Consider the following 23255-nt stretch of genomic DNA (forward strand, 5'->3'; position numbering starts at 1 on the left):
AGCTCGTATCTGTAACAGATATAGCTAAAGCAGTGACGTGGCATCTTAACGGATTCATCGCATTGTGCCAAAAAGGATGACGAATTCCCAGATTTTGAGTTACCACTGTATCATCCACTAACAAGTGTTAGCCAGAAAAGGATTAAATACTCAGTGTTATGGACATAGCTTTCAAAATGATGAATTTCATCAGAGGATAATCTCTTGAAAGGATACTTCAAAATGAACCAGATACACATGTGAGGTGGCTGAGTCGGAGTAAGTTTCTGCAGAGATTTCGAAATTTGGTGAATGAAATTAAAAAATTTTTTGATCAATGGGAAGATGATTATCAGTAGCTACAAGATAATGAGTGGTTGTGTGATCTGGCTTTTTTGGCAGATTTTACCAGTGAATTAAGTTATCTGAATTTGGAATTACAAGGAAAAAATAAAAATGTGGGTGACATGATTAGTAGTATTTCTGCATATAAATATCAGTTTTTGGCAATGGCTAAGAATCTCAAAGGAAAAAAAATCCAATCATTTTGCAAAAAATCTGATCATTTTGCAAATATGCAAAATGATCAGATTTTTTATGCAGGATCATGTGCAAAAATATCCTGTTTTTGAATTTAATAGTGAGAAATATGTTTCTGAAATTGGAAGGCTGTGAATGATTTTGAAACCAGATTCAGTGATTTTAGAACAATTGAAGACATAGTTCGATATATTTTTTATCCATTTAATGTCGACTTAGATACAAAACCAGTTGCAGGGGGGAAAAAAAGTTGCTGAGATTTTTCACATGGAGAAAATATCTTGAAAATGAAATTATTACATTGCGAAACGATATCTTTCTAAAAGCCAGATCATTAGAAAAAGATTTTTGTAAATATGTTTTCCAAGAAAAGTACCCAAGTATAAAAAATAAATGCAGTGAACTTTTAAATTGCTGTTTTGGTTCTACATATCTATGTGAATCGGTCTTTTTGCGTTTGAAACAAACAAAGAAGAAGAATCGCTATGCTCTTACAGACTTGTATATAGAAAATTCTTTATGATTGGCCTTTTCACAGTATATACCCAATTTTGAAAGCTTAGCATATGACATGAAGACACAAATTTCACATGAATTAAAAATTTAAATACTGTAGACTCTCAATTTTCCGGGATAGATGGTAAAAAAGTATTCCAGGATAATCGATTTCCCGGTTAATCCAAAAATGTAGTATTGTCCCCAACATACATAAGAGATATGCACCAGGACTTCTTAGGTAATTCGATTTCACGTAACTCGGGAATGACTAATAAAACATTGCAACTACAGTCGAACTTCCCTGTAACGAATTGGATAAATCCAGCGAAAAAAATTCGTTATAGAGAAATTTCGTTATACAGAGAATATCTTTTTTATTAGAAATTGTTATCTAATTAGAAAATGAAAACGAATCTACATTTATTTTTAATAAATGTTAAAACCTTAATCGAACATTAATAATTTCTTCGCGAGTTGGCTTTTCTATGGGTTGTTCTGGTGCGTCATCGTTAATTTCTTCGTGTCATGGTCGCGTCTAACACTGTTCAGCAGTATTTTTCTTCATTTGGATGTTCTGCTGTGATCTACATAAACATAACTGTCCACTGTTATTTCATTTTCGATATTTCCGGATGATTCTAATAATGTCCAAAAGTTTTTCAGTTGTGAAAGGGGCAGTTCATCTTATTCGTCCAGTCGTTGTTCGACTTCTGTATTCAATGCAAATCCTGCTTTCGAAAAACGATTTTGAATAGTATGTTCAGTGACATTGTTTGTCCAAACTTTTGCCAGTTCAGAGATGCAATCTCTAAGGTTAATTGCAATCTCCAAGTTTCTATTTTCTGATAACGCATTGACAATCTTCATTATTATTTTCTTTCGATAATGAAATTAAAAAATTTTAATAATGCTTTGGTCCATTGGCTGGTGTTTTGACGTTACGTTTCGTGGTAAAAACAACTTCGCACTTTCAAGTTTGGCAGGATGTGCTGGACAGTTATCAGTTACCAACACAATTTTCCTTTTTTATTTTGTTATACGCTTGTCTAGTTTTAATATCCATTCTTCAAAAATATCACTTGTCATCCATGCTTTTTTTATTAAAAAGCATGATTTATTAAAAGGTGTAGTCAACTTCCAAAGATTTTGTGCCTCTAAAACATCTTGGGTTTTTGATATTCCGATGACTAAAAGTCTTAATTTTTCACTTCCTGTCATATTTGCTCCAACTAGCACAGTGATTCTTTCTTTGCTTTGCTTTCCGCCAAAACATTTATCATCCTTAAAGGCAAGTGTTCTGTTCGGTAAACATTTAAAGAATAAACCCGTTTCGTCAGCATTAAAAACATCCTTACGCTCATATTCTTCCAAAATCTTCTTTCAGGTATTGTTCCTCCAACTGTTGCAATCTTCTTCGCTTACGTTAACACTTTCTCCACAAATAACCTTTTCCACAATTCTGTGGCGCTTCTTAAATATATCTAGCTACCCAGTGCTCGCATTAAATTCTGTATGTCCAAGGGACTGTGCAAATTGCAGGGCTTGTTTAATTATTAGGCCCGATATTGGGATATTCTTTTCATATATCATTTGCACCCATTTTAGAACAACTTAGCATTAGCATTAGTAGAGGCATATGATGCAAGAAAGCAAGCTTATTCAGCATCAGCCAAAAAAAAAAAAAAAAAAACACAATCACTACTCTCATTTCACCCCTCCGTTCGTTCGAAATACCTGTCCAGCTGAGCTTTAAATTTGTTTAGGCTATCAACTTCAACAACAAGTGATGGAAGTCTATTCCACAAACCAACTGCCCGGTGGCTAAAGGCAAATTTCCGCACATCTATCCGACATCCGTCCTTCCTCAATTTGAATTTATGCCCTCTCAGGTGATTATTCTGAGGAAGAGGAAGAATCCCATTGACATTGAGCATGCTCAAGCCATTCAAAGCCTTATACACCTCTATCAGATCACCTTGCCGATGCCTAATCTCCAGACTCTGTAATTTGCAAAACTTAAGCCTTTCTTCGTAAGAGCAACCCTTTGTTCAATTCACTAATCTTGTTGCCCTTCTCTGTGCTCGTTCCAGCAGCTCTACATCCTTCTTGAAATGAGGCCTCCAGACCTGTATACAGTACTCAAGGTGTGGCCTGACCAATGCCTTATACAAGGGAATAATCACATCCCTAAAACTTTATCAACGTCTTCATATATACACAACTTAATTCGCTTCTTGTGCACTTCCTTCAATTGCATTTAAAATTGATTCTCGATTTTTTTTAAATCGTAGATAAACTGCTTGCAGATATACCACAACATCTTTTTTCTTAAAACCTTGGTCAATATCATAACAATCTTTGCTTTATCGTTAATATTTAAACACTTTCTCTTTTACATTGTTTTTGCAATTGTAAAAATTACTGGACTGCAGCTCTTGCCGATACATACAACGCAAACTTCGCTGCGCTGGCCATATAGTGAATTGTTAGTACAGGTACCGCCTACTCATTGACGTTCACTTGTCAATTCAACAGTATCACTCCCTTTGAAGAAATATACGACTTTGTGAATTTCTTTTATTCTGCTTTCATTCATATATACACGAAAGAAAATTTATGATTAACGTATGCTGTATTTCAAGAAAAAAAATACAAGAACATATAGCCTATGTGATCGATGACGAACGAAATTAAAAAAAAAAAAAAATCATGAAAACCATCTACTGGGAGTCCGGTTAGACAAGAACAGACATACCATATAATGATTGACGTGAAGGTCACGTGGTACAATTGAGGCGAGGAGTGAATGTCACTCATTAGGCGTTACTAAAAACAGACTGTGGTAGCATTCTATGTGTTGCCGCCGCAGCATTCTAAAGGTTTACCACAGCGAATTTCTTTTCCCCTGAGCCAACATCAATTTACAATCTACCCTATTTATTGTAACGTTTACGACCACTTTTAAGAAAACCCATTTGGTTTAATAACTGTAACAAAAATGAAACAAAGACCCTCCTACGGGCGTCAATGGCCACAAGTGTTCACTGAAAGGATGATTATTTAATTCCAAATGCTAATGCGCAATTTCGGAAGGAAGGAGGCAGTATATTTGAGCGTCTGTTTAGCAGTAAATGCTTGAAAATCTTCAAAAATGCTTTTACTAATTTTTTAAAAATTCGTTATAGAGAGACTAATACTTCGTTATATGGGGTTAATTTTATATGTAATTTCGTTTCAATGTGCAATGTTTTGCGAAAAACTTCGTAATATAGAGAAATTCGTTAAATAGAAGTTCGTAATAGAGAAGTTCCACTGTATATCCCCGATCTGCCAATATTACAAAAACCGCATGATATCCTCAGAAGAATGAAGAAAAATAATTATATATTTTAATTAGTTCTATTAAAAACTTTATCTGGGCACGCGGTGAAGTAGCCGGAGGGGCAAATAAGAAAAGTAAACATAAAAGGAAGAAAAAATGCATGTTATTGAATTGTAAAAATAAATATGTATTTCCGTAGCCTTGGTTATTATTATAGTTGACCTTCATTGCTGCCGACTGCTTCTCGTACTGTCTTTTTCCTTTATTCATACATCTTTATTATTTTAATTTTCTGATTCAGATCGATCACTTTTCTTTTCTTGATAGACCTACTAGTACCACTGTTACTTATTCTCTTAGTCACAACCATGATAATGGTCAAAATGGAAATTTTCTGCAAAGAACTTCACAGGGTTAAGGTGAAAACTCACTGTTATCACTCCACACGAGCTCACATTTTACTAAAACACTTTTCTATTAGTACAATTAATTATAAATGGGTAGTAAACTCAATCTTATTGCATTTGCAGTAATACCGATAGCCGGAATTCTGTGTGTTTTTTTACATTATTATAATGAAATGTGTCCTCTTCACTGAAATCTTGTCATATAAAAAAAATACAAATAACGTAACGTAAGTCGGGGACTTACTGTATCAAAAAACATTCGTTTAGATAAAAAAAAAACTTGCCATGCACTACCGCGTGTCCAATACAATGCTTCCCTTTAATTTTTACAATGTCATGTATGGTTTGGTCACCAACATTATAATGGTTAGAGATTTAACGGATGCACCATTTTCAAGTATTTGTTTAATTGAAAACACAACTCTTGCGTTTGCCTCTCGTTTTTGAGATTTCTAAACAAAAGAAGAAGAAAAAAATTCTGACATCCCTTTTGCGGTTCGAAGGAACACAACAATCGACACGTGAAACAAACTAAACATTTGGGTTTTTTTTTTTTTTCTTCTTCGAGCAGCGAGAATTGCAAGATAATAGGTACACTAATCTCCCAGTGACGACTTATAATGCTGCTTCTTGTTGTTTATTTACTTTTAATGACTTGCAAAACATCTGTTTATGCCTATTCTACTTATTACTTGAATTTTATGGTTTCTGGTTGTTGTTGGTTTTTTTTTTTTTTCGAGAGTTTGCTGTACTTATGAATTCAGAATTGTATTTAATTTTAAAATTTATAAACAACATTTTTCAATATGTGTTGATTAACTTCTTTAACCATGTGCAATGAAATTCTTGAGATGGTAGATCGCAGCACATTTTGAAGAAAAAAAGTAGATCGCATCACAAATTAAGATCATTATTACACATTATCAATGGGGCAATGTCTTCATTTGTTACGGCTGAACAACCCCCTAAATGTTGAAATAACTGAATAAAATCATTATCATCCTTGTCATCATCAGGATCCGAAGAAATATCCATTTGCTCTCAGATTTTTCCTTTGGGACATCAGGCCAAAGTTGTTTTTTTTTTTTTTTTTTTTTTTCCCCCAGCATTTGATAAGGATAGTCTTGTCAGTTTCGTCCCAAGCTGCAGAAGAAAAATAAATGACTGTCTTTGTGTTCATTTTTAAGAAGGTCCATTTTCCTTTAGGCACCCCTTGTTGTTCTAAGATTTTTATTTTTTTTAATGAAAGACCCAAACACGAGAGGTATATGAATCTATAGTACTTAGTATCATGCTTGGTGTGAAGGTTGAGAAGACAAGAGGAGATATTTGTTGACATTAGACTTGAACTTCTGTAGACTGTAATTTTCAAGAAAGACATATGAAAGAAGATTAACAGAAAACGGCAGTTGAATGAATAAACGAGGAAGATGAAAAGTTGATTCTGTGGGTTTGAAGTTGGACAGTAAATGGCTAAGTTGTCTTTGCCCCACTGGAGAATTACCTGCAGATCGATATTTAAGGAATTGGTAGTAGATATTATAGAAGTTGAAGCTGATTGAGAAGGGCAAGGTTTCTCAAAATGGAAAGTGGAATGCAATGTGCTGTCATCAGCAAAACTATGGATAGGATTTCCAGTCAATGGAAGAAAGTCATTAATATGCAAGAGGAAAAGAATGGGGAAAAGAATTGAACCTTGTGGGAACACCAGCATTAGTGGAGAAGTTAAAAGACAGAGAGCCATCTACCATCACCCTCAGTGAGCAATCAGAGAGAAAACTGGATAACCAATTACAAAAAACAGTTGGAAAACCATAAGATGGAAGCTTGTTTAGAAGACTTTTATAGCAAACACAATCAAAAGCCTTTGAGATGTCAAGAGCAACTGTTTGTGTTGCACTAAACTTTTCCATTGAATTTGTCCATAAATGGGTAACATAAGCCAGAATATCACCAGTGGATCGACACTGACGAAATACATACTGGCGATCGTTCATCAGACGGAAGGTTTCTAGGTAGTTTAAGAGTTGGTGGTTATTTGGTTTCTCCATTACTTTAGAAAGAGTAGAAGTAATTGTAATGGGACAATAATTTGATGGGAGGGATTTGTCACCCTTTTTAGGAAATGGCTGGATATGAGCAAATTTCCAAGCAGAAGGAAAAACACCTTTGGAATAAGAAAGTGAAAAAAAGAAGGAAAACAACAGGACTAAGTTCGGGAGCACAGGTTTTCAGAACAAGTTGAGAAATACCAGCAGTTATTTCTCCACTTTGATGTCAAAATCCTGACATCCTTTTGACGGAAAACCACAGGAGGCATTGGATGGAGCGTGTGGGAATGGTGTGAGGTGTTTTACCAAGATCATTGATACATGAATTGGAAGAAAAATGGGATGCTAGAAAGTCACCTTTATCCTTGGCTGAAGTGACAACAGAACCATCTGGTTTTGACAGAGATGGGCAAAAGTTGCGTTCTTTTCTCTTGCCAATAGCTTTGGCAAGGCAAGAGACAAGAATGGTCGGCTACCATTAGGGCAAGAAGAAAGTTTTCTACTCCTAGCGGCACCTCTGTAGTCAGGTGGGAAGGAGCAGTAGTGCGTAGCACACGCTTCTTGATAAGACCGGGGTTCGAGACCGTCACCACCAATTACAAAGGATGTGGAAAGGTCAGGGAATGACCACCACATATCCCGGAGAAATATGGCCTTAGTTGCTAATGCTCCTAAAAACCAAATAACTAACTACTCCTAGCCTGTTCAAAATCTAGTTTGGACTGATTAATAACTGCTTTACAATTGTTGTGAGCTTTGGTGTAGGCAGATATTGAAACTGAAGAATTGGAAACAAGTCAATTAATGGCGGCACTTGTTAAAGAAGCATTACAGGATCATCCAGACAAGACTTCAGTTATAGCGCGGATAAAGCATGGGTTAGTTAAGGGGAAGTCTTGTCTGACCAATTTGATTGGATACTATGATGTAGTCACAAAGAAACTGGATGCAAAGAATAATTTTGATATCATATATTTTGATTTTTAGAAAGGCTTTTGATACTGTTGCACATGGAAGACTGCTGCACAAATTAGGGCAGTGTGGCATTGGAAGCAAATTGCTGTGTGGATAAAGGGATGGTTGAGAGAGAGAAGACAGAGTGGTAATAAGTGGACACTGCTCTTCGTAGAGTAATGTTATTAGTGGAGTCCCCCAGGGTTCAATGTTAGGTCCTTTGTTGTTTTCTGTATTCATTAACGATATTGATGATGGTATGTCAGGCTTAATGTCCAAGTTTGCAGGTGATACAAAAGTCGGCAGGGTTGTTAATGACAGTACTCTGCTGCAACAGGATCTATAAAAGTTGAGCAGATGGGCTGAGAGGTGGCAACTGAAGTTTAACATTGACAAATGTAAAGTACTGCACATGGGAAGCAGTAACCCAAGAGTAACGTGTCAACTGTGTGGTACTACACTGACAGTAGTAGAGAGTGAAAAGGACCTGGGGGTAATTGTGCAGGCAGATATGAGGTTTTCTGAGCAGTGCAGACGATCTGCAGGAGTAGCTCATGGTGTCTTGTCAATGATATGCAGGAATTTTTCTAGCAGGGATAAGGAGGTGATTATCCCCTTGTATAAGGCAATGGTCAGGCCACACCTTGAGTGCTGTATACAGGTCTGGATGCCTCATTTTAAGAAGGATATATAGAGCTGTTGGAACAAGATTAGTGAACGGAACAAAGGGTTGCTCTTATGAAGAAAGGCTTAAGTTTTGCAAATTACATTGTGTGGAGACTAGGCACCTGCTAGGTGATCTGATTGAGATGTATAAAGCCTTAAATGGTTTGAGCATGCTCAGTGCTGAGGGGATTCTTCCTCTTGCTCAGAATAATCACCTGAGAGGGCATAAATTCAAATTGATTAAAGACAGTTGTAGGATAGATGTGCGGAAGTTTGCCTTTAGCCAGCGGATGGTTGATTGCTGGGCTGCAACAAACTTCCATCTGTCGTAGAAGTGTGATAGCTTAAACAAATTCACAACAGAACTAGACAAACATTTGGAGTGAGTGGATGGGTGAAGTGTGTGTGTGTGTGTGTGTGTGTGTGTGTGTGTGTGTGTGTGTGTGTGTGTGTGTGGCTAATCCTATATATTAGCTTGCTTTCTTGCCTCCTGAACGGCCTTACCACATTTATTGGAAAACCAAGGTTTAGATAAAGGACGAGATCTTAAAGTGAGTGGGGGATAAAGGATTCCATTCCTGCAAGAATAATTTCACTGACACAATCTGAGCAAACGTTGACATCAGAAGTTTTGAAACAGTAATCCGACCAAGGAAAAGAAGTCTCGCAAGTCATCCCATTTTGCATTCTTGTAATGCCAAACAATGAGGTTGGGAATAGCCAAGAGATAAATCTTCCATTCAAGAAGAGACAATCACCAAGTTGTGATCTGAAGTGCCTAAAGGACCACTCACTTCAACTGTTTACTTACAAGGTTTTTTTTTTTTTTTTTTTTTTTTGAGAAAATGATCAAGCATGTTGGCTGTATGGATAGGATTGTCCGGTATTCTTGTAGGTAAATGAACAATCTGTGCAAGGTCATTAGTAATTGCAAAAGCCTCAGCATCTCGACCAGCTGGAGTTGTGAACATTAAAATCGCCATGGAAAATTACCTCACTGTTAGGAAAGTTGGACTGGAGAAAGTCAAGTTACAAAGAGAGGAAGTTGAAGAGCTCCAAGTGATTAGTGGAGTTGGGAGAATGGTAGAGACAACAGATGAATTTGATACAATGAAGTAGAGAGATTTTAAGCCAGAGAAGATCGAAAAAAGGAGATTCCAAATTACCAAGTCTCTGACAGGGAATATCGGAATGGACATATGCACAAATACCATCTTTGAGGCGAAAGGAATCATACAGCGAATAATTTGGGCAACTGAGATGAGCAGTAGTTGAATCAACCGATAACTGAGATTCTGTCAGGAAAAGTACATGGGGTTTGGCAGACTGCAAGTGGATATGGACATCATTGAGATTAGAATTGAGACCACGTATATTTGTGAAATGAACTAGGAAGTGTTTGGGAGGTTTGATCTTTTCGCAGATAAGCTTACTCTATTAGTTTGACAATTCATGATGTATTCAATAGTAGAAAAAGTGGGTGGGGGACATGCTGTATGAAGTAATGAAATTTTTGGATATGACGTACGTGGTAAGAATATACCCAGATCCTTGATATAACTTGGCCTCGACAATGCCCCCACATGTACACTATTCGGATTCCCTCCGGTCACTATCTGGCAGAGTAGAGGTAGCAAGATTATACACTAGCTGATCCGGGAGCCTCCTAAAGAGTTACCAATAGGTTCGGTCCGGTGTACTAACTAGCTGCCGGCCTGTGCACACTGTTTTAGAGCTGTACCCTCGAAATGTAAGGAAGATTGGATCTCACTATGATGTTCATCATAACTTCAAAAGTCATCGGTTGTACTGCATGATGGAAAAGATCGGGAAGGGTTCACCAGAACTCAGCTCTGGAGATTAAATGTGGGTTCCACCACTTCAAGCCTCCAATAAGCAAAGTGGTGGTATTGCACCAGTTGATGAGAGTCATCTACCAACTAGTATTGCCTGGTAACACAGAGGGGCTAAATTCCACCATGTGGTGTGGGTGCCACACTTCGACCCTGCTTATGTTGGTTCAGACCTGTGTGATCGTGCATGGGGGTTATACCCAGGATTACTAACAGCCCCGCCATCGTGAAGGTGCAAGCAGAGGATTTGGCTGTCAAGGACCGTCCGACCCCTCGCAGAAATTGGGTCCACTTTAGTTGAGTGTCACCCAAATATCAGTGCCATCAGCGTTTTAGACTCCCGGGTAGCAAGTACAGCTTGTCTGGCATATCTGTGAGAATGTCTGTGACAACCCCAAGGATCAACTTCTTTTTGTACTGTCGCTTCACGGCTTCTATAACTCCTTGATTCATAAGCTGTACTAGTGCAGTAACGTTGGGTGTCAAAATTTTAAATAACATGTTTCCAGATCTCAGTTGTTCTTCTGGGTGGATTGGAGTGTTATCGATGAATAAAGCTGTCTTTTATTCCAGTTCTTGATCCCTGAGCTCATCCAATCTGTTTTTTGTGATGTGTACTGAGCTGGGAGGCCATTTAAGTTCTCATTTTTAAGAGTGCCGGGCTTAGCAGATTTTCGTGTGATTAACAGTGGTAACTTTAATTCCCAGATGCATTACTGCACAAAAGCAATGTCAGTCTTTCCTTACTCGATTCACTATGATTCAAATTTTGAGGCAATTGTTTTTTGGGTAACATTTTTAAAAATAAACCAGCCTTGTCAGCAGTAAAAACACAATCACCAGAAAGACTTTCACCTGTAATTCTGAGCTGTTGGATTCCATGACACTCCTTCCACCTTAATAACACCCCAAATTCGCAGTAAAAGATTGGTCACCTCCTAACTTTTTGTTGACTAAGAGCTGTTTATTGAAGGATGGAGCCTGAAAGAGGGACCCCTTGCTCTCGTTCTTCATGAAACCAAATGTATAAGGCTTCTTCCAAATTTTTTTTGCCTGCTTAATGGTAGCTCTATTCCCTAAGCTGTCTTTGGCCATCATTTTTGCACAAAAGTTTTCGATTGCTTTCCTATTTTATTTATTTATTATTATTATTTTTTTTTTCCCAGTCAGAAACAGTTTGTTTTGCCACCCCTATATTGAGAGCGATCTTTTTTTAAACTTTTCCCCCTTATCAATGCAAAAAAAAGTGTCCAGTTTTTGTGCCTTCGACACTGTAACAACTCTTTCTTTTTGTTGCCATCTTCTGTTAAACACAAAAAACAAAGCAATACAGCAGATAAAGAACAGGGGTAAGGTGCACGTGTAGACAATGCTGGCGGCAGCTTTCATCTGAATACAATAGCTGAGCAGCTGATTTGTGAGCTATTTCCAAGAATGCATGATTCATCCTATCACTAATCACATGCTACAACACACCATCACATTCGCTCTTATCCAGTGCGGCATGCAGTTACCGCTTAGTATATATCCATTAGTTCTAGTCCCTTTATTCCTGCTCTTCTTGTTTACAATGACGTCGTTAATATAAACTTAGCTAGGCGAGCTCACGCTTGTAAATATATTGTACAATTTTCAGAAACCACTCGTAGGTCAGTTATTTTTATAATTCCTTCCATATATTTTGTTTTTTCGATAGAATTTTTCCTCTGGCAGAAAATCCAGTCTGGATTAAGAGTTCTGCTGTATTGTTCAGGAAACTGAAAAGCTCTGATAACTGGGTTGTCTTTCTCAAGTTTGGCAGATAAATTTAAACCTGTATTACATACCAGAAGATTATTATTTATTTTTTTCTCCCAGACTGTTTCATTCAAAATGTTTATGAAATTAAAAGGTGGTGAAAATAATACTTTTTTCCATATTAAAAACAAAATGTATGGTTGTCCAATTACATTGTTATCAGAATGGAGCTCGTTCAAATCTGTTACCCAATATAAGGTTTGATTTGCTTTTATTTTCACTGACAATAGTCTGAAGCAAGATATTTATCTTGGAATTAACTACTGGAGATTATGAAATTTTTTCATGAGACGGTAACTGTTTTGAATGTGGCTTAAAATTGTATACTTTAGGTAAAGGTATTGGTTTGGAAGCAATACCCAAATGGAATTTGAATACAATGGAGGTACTATTGGAATTTTCTTTTTTGCATTTTTTTTAAGTGCAAATCTTAGCTTATTAAAACACACACACACACACTAGTTAATCACAGCGTCTAAAATATACTGCAGTTTAAAGTGTTTATACATTATTTGTAAGGCATCGTGTAGGATTTTTTTTTAAATTTAATTTAGCTTTATTAAGAGTATGCCATCATATAAATACTTATTCATTGATGTCAAAAAAAAAAAATATATATATATATTCTTGTATTCCAGCAATATCTTACTTATTGCTTTTCTTTAATGAAGGTGGCCTTGGTATTGCTGGGACTGTAAAATTACTTTGGTGATTCTGCAACATTTTTTTTTTTTTTTTTTATAAATTAAGTAAATTCTGTGCTCATAATTTACACACTTTCCATTTAATTTAAATTACTTGGTCCCTCAGAATTTTATTTGTGAGGATGCACGTTGCATAGCTCACTGAAACAGAGGGCAAAAAAAAAAATGGTAAGCAATCCTAGGAGGTTAAGTGATGCTTACTTCCTTTGCTAACTTTCCAACAAATAAGATTTATTTAGCAGAGATATTACTTTTCTCCTTAAAGTTAAAAAAAGAGAGGAATTGGCTAGCACAGTAACACTGTTTTTCTGTGTGCTGTATTTATATACAGGTAGTTCTCGACTTTATGAGTTAATTTGTTCCTAGCACGTGCCTTGTAAAGCAGGAATTCATTTCCCATAGACGTAATGTTAAAAACAGGGGTTGCATTCTGAAAAATAAAATTTGACCATAGTAAAACAATAGTTCAACAAAACAATAGTTAATGCTTAAACAATGATTTATTTATCCAAAGAAATGAAAACATAGCTTAAAATCAAGCAAATTATAATAATAAAGAAATTATTTTTGTCATACAAATGTTAAAGAAAATTTATTCTTCATCATCATTGACTGGTGGTGATGAAGCATAATGAGATCATGTTTGCTTATGATCTCATATTTTGTTTCCAATGTTATTCCTCTTTGCTGTTTCTTTTTATTAATATCACTCCCTGTAGTATTACATTCTTTTGGCGTACTGTACAGGTATTAATAAGAAGGATAAATATGAGATAAAATGAGACAGCAAAAATGAAGAGCAACTCTGATCTAATAACACAGCCACTCTTTGTAGTGCCAGTGTGTTAACTGCTTTGTTATGTGAGTCAGTGAGATGCTCTCATCTGCCAGAATAAGCAAGCAAACAAACGTATGTGTAGCTATACAGTATTAAGTAGTACTGTATAGCTTATGCAGTACTACTTGTACTGCATAGCTATACAGTACAAGTAGTACAACTATGTAGTACTCACAAATATGGCTTGAAATGCCGTATTTGTGAGTGTTTAGCATTTATTTATTGCAATTAATGTTCATATTTTCGATTTTGTTGATACTTGAAAAAAGAAAGTTGTAGAGTGGGAACTGCCTGTATTCATTTCATATTTATAGGATAATCAACTTAAGAAGGCAAATAAGCATGTTTTGTCATGGCTTTGAACACCTTCAGTCAAATCTTGTTTTTTAAGGGATGTTATACTACTACATTAGTCCATGCATTCATAATTTGTTTTATCACACATAAATCGTTGTACTTTCATTGTGGCTTACTTTGATGGGTCTGTGTAATGGATACTTATCAGAATACCAGATGGCATCACCTCTGTTACCTAACATTCTGTCCAGTGCAGCAGTGGATTTTTCATGCACTGAAGTCATGTGAATCTGACAAGCTTTCTTTTAGATTTTTGAAATTATAAAAATACCCTTTTGTTACCCTAAATATATTTACTTGGTTAGTGCAGTGCAGTCTTGCTAAGAGCGCTCTCTTCCCCTTTGTTTTCTTGACTGAGTTGAATTGCCTTTATACAGTAATCTGAAAGATGGAATTGGGTCTCATGACTCAGCTCATGTTTTATGCAGAAATACTGCAGCTGCTAGTCATGCAGAATCCAGAATATAAGGGAGTTCTGACCTAACAAATAGCATTTCCTTTTGCCCTCTACTAATAGCAGATACTGCATCTGGTAAACCTCACGAGGCAGTGTAAATGTAAATTATTAAGATGATGTTAAAATATATAAGAACAACAAGTTTCAATTTGTTTTACAGTTTTAAATAATTAAACTGAATGGAGAGACTTACCTCGGTATTTTTTTATGAAGCTCTTGTTTCATAAAAAAAATACTGAGGAGCCTCTTCAAAAATTATATTACTAAAGTTAAAATTTTATAAGTTACCTTTATTATTTATTTATTATTAGTTTTTTTTCCCCCAACACTTGAATGAAAGCGGAGATTGGGGTCTTCAATTTTTGATGTTGGATATTTCGGATCGTCCACTTCTTTCAAGTGCTGAAAAAATTCATTTAAATAGCATAAAAATTTTTAACTTTAGTAATATAGTGAGAATTGGAATACAAGAGTATCATAAGAAAATATGAAGGTAAGCCTCTTCATTCAATTAAATTAAGATAGTGTAGGCTTGGCAGTAGTGTGACAGTCTGGAGAATGTTTTTAAAAACAACACTTTTAGTTATGTTGATACATTGTCACAATCTAATGGCTATGGATTTTGTGTATATTGATTTTGAACTGCATTCTGTGAGGCAGATAAAAATTAGATGTATGGTTTTGCTTATTCTTTTGTTTTTATATAGGGTAAAGGAAAGAAAGAGCACATAGATCGAAGGGTGGAACAGCTTAAAGATGACATTGAACTTACAAAATCAAGCTATGAAAAAGAGAAATTTCAAGAACGGCTTGCAAGGTTAGCTAATGGAGTTGCTGTCTTAAAGGTATTGGCAATAATTGCTTAATTAATTTATTCCCCCCCCCCCCTTTATATGTGCTTTATAACATTTGGAAATTCCAGCATATCTTGTTATTCATTGCCTCATTATTCACACTGTACTTGTTCTGACATTCTGCAAAGTCAGAACAAGTTAACAGTGTCATTTCTGCCTCTTTGTTCGCTGGACTGCAGAATTTAAGACCAACCAAGCTGCATTACATAGCAACTGAACCCATGGGAACCCAGTGTGTATAAACACCTGTCATGCAGTCATGGAAAATACTGTGCATGTTACCTACTGATATTCTTAACACCTCTGCCAGTTGCTGTACTGTTATACAATGATCTTTTCTCACAATTACAGAAGAGTATTTATGGTTTCTGTGGCTACAGCAGTGGTTGGAGCTCCAGGATTGGCAATTTTTTTTTTTTTAATCACATCTGTCTTCAAACGTTCTAAACCACCTGTGAGCTGTGCTTTATGGAAGTGCAGATAGCGATAAGCCTCTTTTAACATTTCACTTGCTTCAGCTGATGTTTTCTTGCGATGAAACAAAATTTGAGAGCAGCATGCTGTGTTCCTTGGGTGTCATGTCCATTGTTATGTATGTGAAAATGAACAAACATAAAACTCAAATGACTGCAAGACACTGTGCGCAAGTCAACTGCACAGTTGTTTTGTGATGCAGCTTGGTTTAGTCTTAAATTCAGCATCTCAGCTACAAATAACAAGCGGTACAGCTGTTCACGAAAAATTATGATCATTCTTTATTGAACAGCCCTTGTACAATGTGAACACATCAACCAATTTAAGTATCAAAATTTAAAAAAAAATAAATAATAATAATACAAAAACATAAACATACAGACCTATTTAAACAGATGTTTTCAGTTTTAAATCCTTAGCAGTTAAATTTTCAGTATGTTTTCTTGTAACCTATAGAATAATTTATAGTTTTCACTTTTCCCTCGCTTAAGTTCTAATGCTCTCTGTAATGCATCAAAAGTTTTCTTAATTTCTCTGGTCATTGGCATAATTTTAGACCTCTATTTTTGTTAAAAGAATTTATTTTCCTCGGTGTCTGGTTTATCTGGTATAATTCTGTCAACAAACTCCTTTACTGACAGATTGCCTGTTGTCAGAAGATTTTCATCAATTTTTACCCACTCATTGAAATTGTGTAATGTTAAATGGATTACTGGTATACTCTGTTGGCACTGCACTACTTCTGTCAGTATTTATCACAACACCTGACTGAATAAATCTGGCCTTACAAAAACAGTTTCTGGTTGCTTGTTCAGAAATTAAATACCAAGCACTAGCATTATGTGTACTGCATAAAGTTAATTCTTTTTGCTGTCTTTAGCTTGCGCATTATCACTTTCTTTGGTGTCTGCAATTTTTCATTGCATTGCACTCCTGTACAATGCTTTGAAAACCTTTAGTTCTTTGATCCAAAGGTTGCACTATAGATATTGTGTTTGCTGGAAGAAAAGTTTTACTGCCTATTCAGATGAGCTGTAGTTATCAGGGTAAGCACTCCCCCCCCCCTCAGAAACAAATATTTGAGATGTCATCCACTTTTATATGCACTCTTGTATTCTTATATTCACCTAGTTGGTTTTTGTCCCTCTGAGGACATGTGGATGCTTACTTATACTTTTCCCATTTATGAAGGTTGTTTTTTAACTTCTTTTACTTAGTTTATTTTAGGCTTATGTAGCCTGTACCATTAAATCTGTTCAAAAATAGACTTTATTTGTGAATTCCTTTCCCTTTTTGCATAGGAAATTTCTACTGATAGGTGCATTTTTTTTTTTTAATCTTGCATTTGTGAACCATTTCAGAAGCACTTCTTCCACAAGTTTATTCTTTCCACATCTTTTTTCTTTTCCTGTTCAGATTGTCATTCTCAGTCACTCTAATTTGTGAGATTTTCTGCTCTTTAAAAGTTTACACAAAAGATGCTGTGAAACAGTTTTAGTGCAGCTTCTCTCTGACTACACTTGGATAATGCATCATAAGTACTTAGAATTAGAATTCTTTTTGCTCAAACTTGAATCCCTACTTTTATGTGATATTTCTATTTGTGGAAAGCAGACAGTGGATACAGTACTGCACATGTACACTGTAATCCCTTGTGGGGAAGCTTCAAATGTTTTGACATTGTTATTAAACATCAATAACTTGTTGTACATACTTGTAAAATTTTACAATGGCGGGTTAAATTGTTACTTTCCCCAAGCTGTAGCCCAATAGCAAAACCATTTTCTTGATTGTTCGGTTGCCTTTGTTTACAGGCATTTTCCTGAAAGCTATAGACACATGGCGTGGATTAGAAGCTAAAAGGTACTGTTTTCACGTGACAAGGGAGAGGTCGTAAACATTTGGCTTTGTCAGGGTTGTAAATAATCAACAAATTTCTGACTTACACACAGTTTTGTGTGTCTGGAAGACATGTTTCTCCTAACTGAAACAAAAAAATGATAACAATAAGTGAATGGATTGAGTAAGCTCCATGCTGGTGGAAGACGGAATCATTCCTCTTGCTTGGGCTACACATGTGAAGAGGCATAAATTCAGATCGAGGAAGGATGGTTGCAGGTTGAATGTATAGGTTTTTGCCTTCAGCTGGGTGGATGGTTGATTGTTGGAACAAACTCCTGTCTGGTGGTGTTGTAAAGGTGGGTAATTTGAATAAATTCAAGGAAGAACTAGACACTCTTAGAAGCAATGTACAGGTGATATAGGGATGGTGTGTGTTTTTTTTTAAATCTGATGCTAATCTAATCTTGCTTTCTTGTGTCATTTGCCACATTAATACTAAATATTCCTTGAACCTATGTGGTTTTTTTTAATGAAAACCACATCAATTTGTAAAAGTAATTATACCAATGATTTGGTGTAACATTCATGTGCAAAGCAGTTGCCTGTTTCACAGTGTGGGTAGCACATAATTGTCCAAACTTCCAAATAATGGATCTCAGTTTCAGGTACTATCATTGACAGATCATGTTTGAAACTGCTCTCTATCATTAGCTTTCCTCCACAAAACTTCATCATTGAGAAGATACACTGTTTTTGCGGAAATCTGGAGTACAGTGATAACACTTTCTTATGTGACTGTAACTTTGACTTAAAGCTCTCCTACCATTGAATGCAAGGCTTCCTACATGATTGTCATACAGATGTTCCTGTGGCCTCCTGGACATCTTGTTTTTCTTAGGTGACATGCAAGAGGGATGAACTACCCTCTTTGTGTTTTTTCAAACATGCTCTAGGTTTGAAGCTGTCCAGACCTTTTTATGTATCCCAGTGAGAAATTGTTTGAGTCTTCCATTGTTTATATAGCATTTGCTGTAATGTATTACTGTAATGGATTTTGGAAGGTCCAGACAAGGTGCTATGTACACAGATTTTTGTGATGCATCATCCATTTACCATTCTGAGTTATCTCCAACTCGTTAGGTTCTACATACTGCTGCAGAGGCATAAGATTCATAATCTGTGTGGCTGAGCCAATGTGTGTGCATGAGGGATGTCTGAATACTTTGGTTGTATGATGTAATTAGATTTTCTACCAATGCCATCTGTGTTAAAATGCTATGAATGTAGTGAATCTTTCCTGGGTGTCAACTGAGATATCCAGAGCATAAGGGACTTCTGGAATTCCTCCTCCAGCAATGGTAAGCGACATTAAAAGGAACTTGTAAGCATAAAGGATATGTGTTGCCTGTTCCCTGTTTTTAACTGAGTGAAATTTCATAATTTGAGACTTGCCTAGTGGGTGATCTGTTGTCCCCAAATTAGATAGCATTAGCATTAGTAGAGGCATTTGATGCAAGAAAGCAAGCTTATGCAGCATCAGCCAAAAGAAAAAAAAAAAAAAAAAAACCACTTCCACTTCACCCCTCTGTTCGTTCAAAATACCTGTCCAGCTGAGCCTTAAACTTATTTAGGCTATCAACCTTCACCACAAGGGATGGAAGTCTGTTCCACCAACCAACCACCCGCTGGCTAAAGGCAAATTTCCGCACGTCTATCCTACATCTGTCTTTCCTCAATTTGAATTTATGCCCTCTCAGGTGATTTTTCTGAGCTAGAGGAAGAATCCCATCAGCATTGAGCATGCTTAAACCATTCAAGGCTTTATATATCAGGTTAGTCTTTTTTATATCAGGTTTAGTAAGTCTTTTAGTCATAAGTCTTTTTAGATATCAGGTTAGCTCTGTTTTTTGATATGAATATTAGCTGCACATTCTCTTAAACATCTGAGATGGTGCTGATTGCAGTTCAGTAATAATTCTGTTTGTAGCTAATTTCATTGAGAGTTTAATTCTTAATGAAACACATTGCATTTATGTTGTCCACCAGATTTAAAATGTTTAATTTCTATATGAAAATAATTTGATTGTGAAATACTTGTGATTTTGCCACTTACTGTTTAGTGCATATGGAAATATTTTATTATTATTATTATTAATAATAATTATTATTTTCTAGGTGGGTGGGTCCAGTGAAGTTGAAGTAAATGAAAAGAAGGATCGTGTGAATGATGCCTTAAATGCTACAAAAGCAGCTGTAGAAGAGGGTATTGTAACTGGAGGTGGCACAGCACTCCTTAGATGTCTAAACTGTTTGGATGAATTAAAACCAGAAAATGAGGATCATAAAACAGGTACTTATTCCTTGTAACTTGAAACCTATTTCCAAAAAAGAATGGTAAATATTTGGACCATTTTGAAAATGGTACAAATGTTTATCATATATTCCTGCCTATAAATCAGCTTCTGTTTTTTGCCTTAAATTTGTACTTGGTTGTGTAATTCATTGTATAAGGCAATCCCCCTTTTAACAGTAATTTTTCACATTCGGTAATGGCATATTATAGTAAAACCTGCATTAAGGATCACTTTCCTTTTTAATTCAGTTATTTTTGTTCTTTTAAAATTCTCCATTGTGACATTTTATTGCAAGAAAGCTGTAAAGACAACAGTAATTATATACAGTACTCCTTATACAGAAATTTGTGACAAAAATCTACAGGAACCAGTGACAACATGACATCGCTTTTATTGATGCCATGTGTGTAATTAAAAGGTGTTGATATGTAACCGAGCCATTCCTTGTTGCCTCTTTAGTAATATACTGTAAATTGATTTTTCTGTGAATTTTGTTTCAATATGGAAGTACATTTGTTATAAGAAGTTGGTAATCTCAAAAGTATACTTTTTTGAGAATTCAGAAAGTAAACTTGTTAACATTGCTAACATTTCTGTCTGAAGAATGTGGACAAATCTTTGGGTTTAACACCTTCACTGCTACATAAATGTGAGAGAACCCATTCAGTGTGTCATTTTCAGAATGTTGGGGAGATCAACGTTCCAACACCCCCCACCAGCATCCAAAAATTTGTACATGACGGCTGAAAATTAAAAGTTTGAAATTAATTTCTAAAAACAAACACTTGCTTTTGTGCTTATGTAACATCAACTCAAGAGAGAGAAAAAAAAAAAAAAACTGTATGCCAGATCTATAAAACAAAGACAGGCATTACTACCAGGTGTTTGGCATGCCAGTACAGAGTAGTTGTTAATTTTTCACTGCTTATTTTTTTCAAGTGGTCACTCATCATTGGTTGACCGCTCGCATGTGTTACTGCATGCTACTTGGGTGCATTTAGGCATTGAGCATGTTAAAAGGTGATCAAGAATATATATTTATATAAAATATGCATGTGTAATGAATTGTAAATATACAGGAGTGTAGTTAATTTTGGACACCTAAAGACATGGTTATTTTACATTTTAGTTCTATCAAGGACTGACCACATTACATTCAGAATTTTAGTTTATTCACTTAAGTGCAGAAAGTTGCCAGTAATGCTTTGACTGTAACTTTATGAAGTTATAAAAACATATGGATAAAGAGATACCTTTATAGAATGATTTGATAACATTTTGCCATTTGGGAAAATTACAACAAATGAAATAATCTGGACAACAAAGTGCTACTTGTTTTGGATAACATCAATGCATAAAAATAATATTTTTGACTACTAGATGCAATGGCATAGCAATGTATAAGGTTATTATTTACAAAAACAACGAAGCAAATTATAAATGCAAAATCTGGAGTCCAGGTTAGCATTTGGCTATTCTGGAAAGATTGTAACAAAAAGAACACTATGACAATATGCAATACGTGTGGAAGACACTGACAGTATACAGTACAAATGGAATTTGGAGTAAGCTTTGGCTTGAATCTATCAATAAATCTGAAGGTTCTGTAGATAATGCCACTACAACAACAATGAACATTTTGTCAAATGGAAGAGTTAACAATTGAAGATTTAATAGAAATACATATGATTTGTCACCCAATGACACAAACAGTGAACAAGGAAGAAATTCACTGAAAACAATTTCTGTAGAGGAATTGTCAGCATAGTTTCAAATAGCTAATTGTTTGGCAGAAGTGGTTTTTGACATTGATCCAGACACACAAAAAGCTGTACATTCAAAAGAAAATTGGATGATCTGATGAGTAGTTACAGGTATTTTAGAAGAAAAAAAGGCAATTTTTATTTAATAACCACTTTAGCTTTAATATGCTACTTGTCAGTCAAAGCATGATGTGTATTGATAAAAAATAATTTTGAAGATGGTAAGTATTGGTAATTATATTTTATGGAGCCCTCCCCCAAATGCATGTTATGTATTATAGCAGGGTGAGCTGTATATGTAATACAAAAGAAATAAATAAAATTTATTTTTGATATTGTAGCCAGGTGGACAGGAGCAGCAGTGCGTAGCACACGCTTCTTGATTAGACTGGGGTTCGAGCCCGTGCCCACCAAATACGGGGGGATGCGGAAAGGTCAGGGAATGACCACTGCATATCCCCAGAGCAATATGGCCTTAGTTGCTAATGCTCCTAAATACCAAATAACAAATATATTTTTGCTATTTGTAATTGTAAAATTGTACATTTTACTTTGTTTTGTGTTATATATACTCATAATAGTGAAAAGGGGAAATTTTGAATACAGTGAGTAGTGTGGAGGCTTAGAGGGGAACAGGTATTCTGTGTGTTATCAGACACAATCTAAAACACTGATGGATCCAATATCTTTCTATCTCAGAAGTTTAGGAGAAGTCCGGTTGGCCTGCCTCCCTAAATCCACTCATGCACACCTTCTCGATGGTAAGCCCTGTTACATCACCTAGGTGGCAACGAATGTGTAGAGTGGTTCCCTTCAAGATGCCTGGTCAGTGTGAAGAGGAAAATACCAAACCCTCCAGCACGTGACAGCACAACGAAACAAATGGTCTTCAGTCCCTGGCGGCTTTCACTTCCCCTCTTATGGCAGCGAGAGGATGAGAGTGGAAGCAGGGGGTGCAAAGAATCTCTGGATACGACCAGGCTGCCATGCATGGAAACTGAACTTGACCTGTTACAACATAAGATTGTTCGTGGGTTGAAAAATGTGAATTGAAATATCATCGATTTGGCTGAAACAAGAAGAAGAAATGAATCACTTATAAGCTTATGTGGAAATTGCTGTACACCAATGAAACGGTGAAAGGGGTGTAGGTGGAGTTGGCTTTCTTGTCCATAAAGATATAAGAAAAACAATATTTTGGATTTCAAAAGTACATCACAAAGGGTGTCAAGACTACTCAGGATTTCTAAGAGGTACAAGCTTAAGGTTATAATGATTTATGCACCAACATCGAGCCATGGTGATGAAGAGGTTGAAGAAATGTACAACCTCTTCATCACCATGGCTCCTAGATGAGCAGAAAACCCACTACACTCTCATTATGGGGGACTTCAATGCTAAGTTTGGAAAGAGACAAAACAGCACAGAAAGGGGAACTATAAGAAATTTTGGAATTGGTGAAAGACTTGTGAAATTTGCAGAATCTCGAGGATTGTCAGTAATGAACCCTTTTTTGAAGAAAAGGGCGAACAGAAAGTGAACATG

The 23255-nt window shown here is 35.9% G+C and overlaps 1 protein-coding gene across 1 annotated transcript in view; it reads left to right on the forward strand.

Annotated features, from left to right (window-relative positions):
* The window catches only part of LOC150079543 (heat shock protein 60A-like), a 141202-nt gene that overhangs the window by 97809 nt on the left and 20138 nt on the right, over positions 1 to 23255 (forward strand). The window contains exons 9-10 of the mRNA XM_090383571.1: positions 15131 to 15268; positions 19769 to 19943. Coding sequence (XP_090239697.1) covers positions 15131 to 15268; positions 19769 to 19943 — 313 coding nt within the window. The remainder of the gene's footprint in view (positions 1 to 15130; positions 15269 to 19768; positions 19944 to 23255) is intronic.

This window comes from Mastigoproctus giganteus, chromosome 10 (assembly GCF_048544385.1).
Source record: "Mastigoproctus giganteus isolate SK-2022 chromosome 10, ASM4854438v1, whole genome shotgun sequence".
NCBI classification, from domain to species: domain Eukaryota; kingdom Metazoa; phylum Arthropoda; class Arachnida; order Uropygi; family Thelyphonidae; genus Mastigoproctus; species Mastigoproctus giganteus.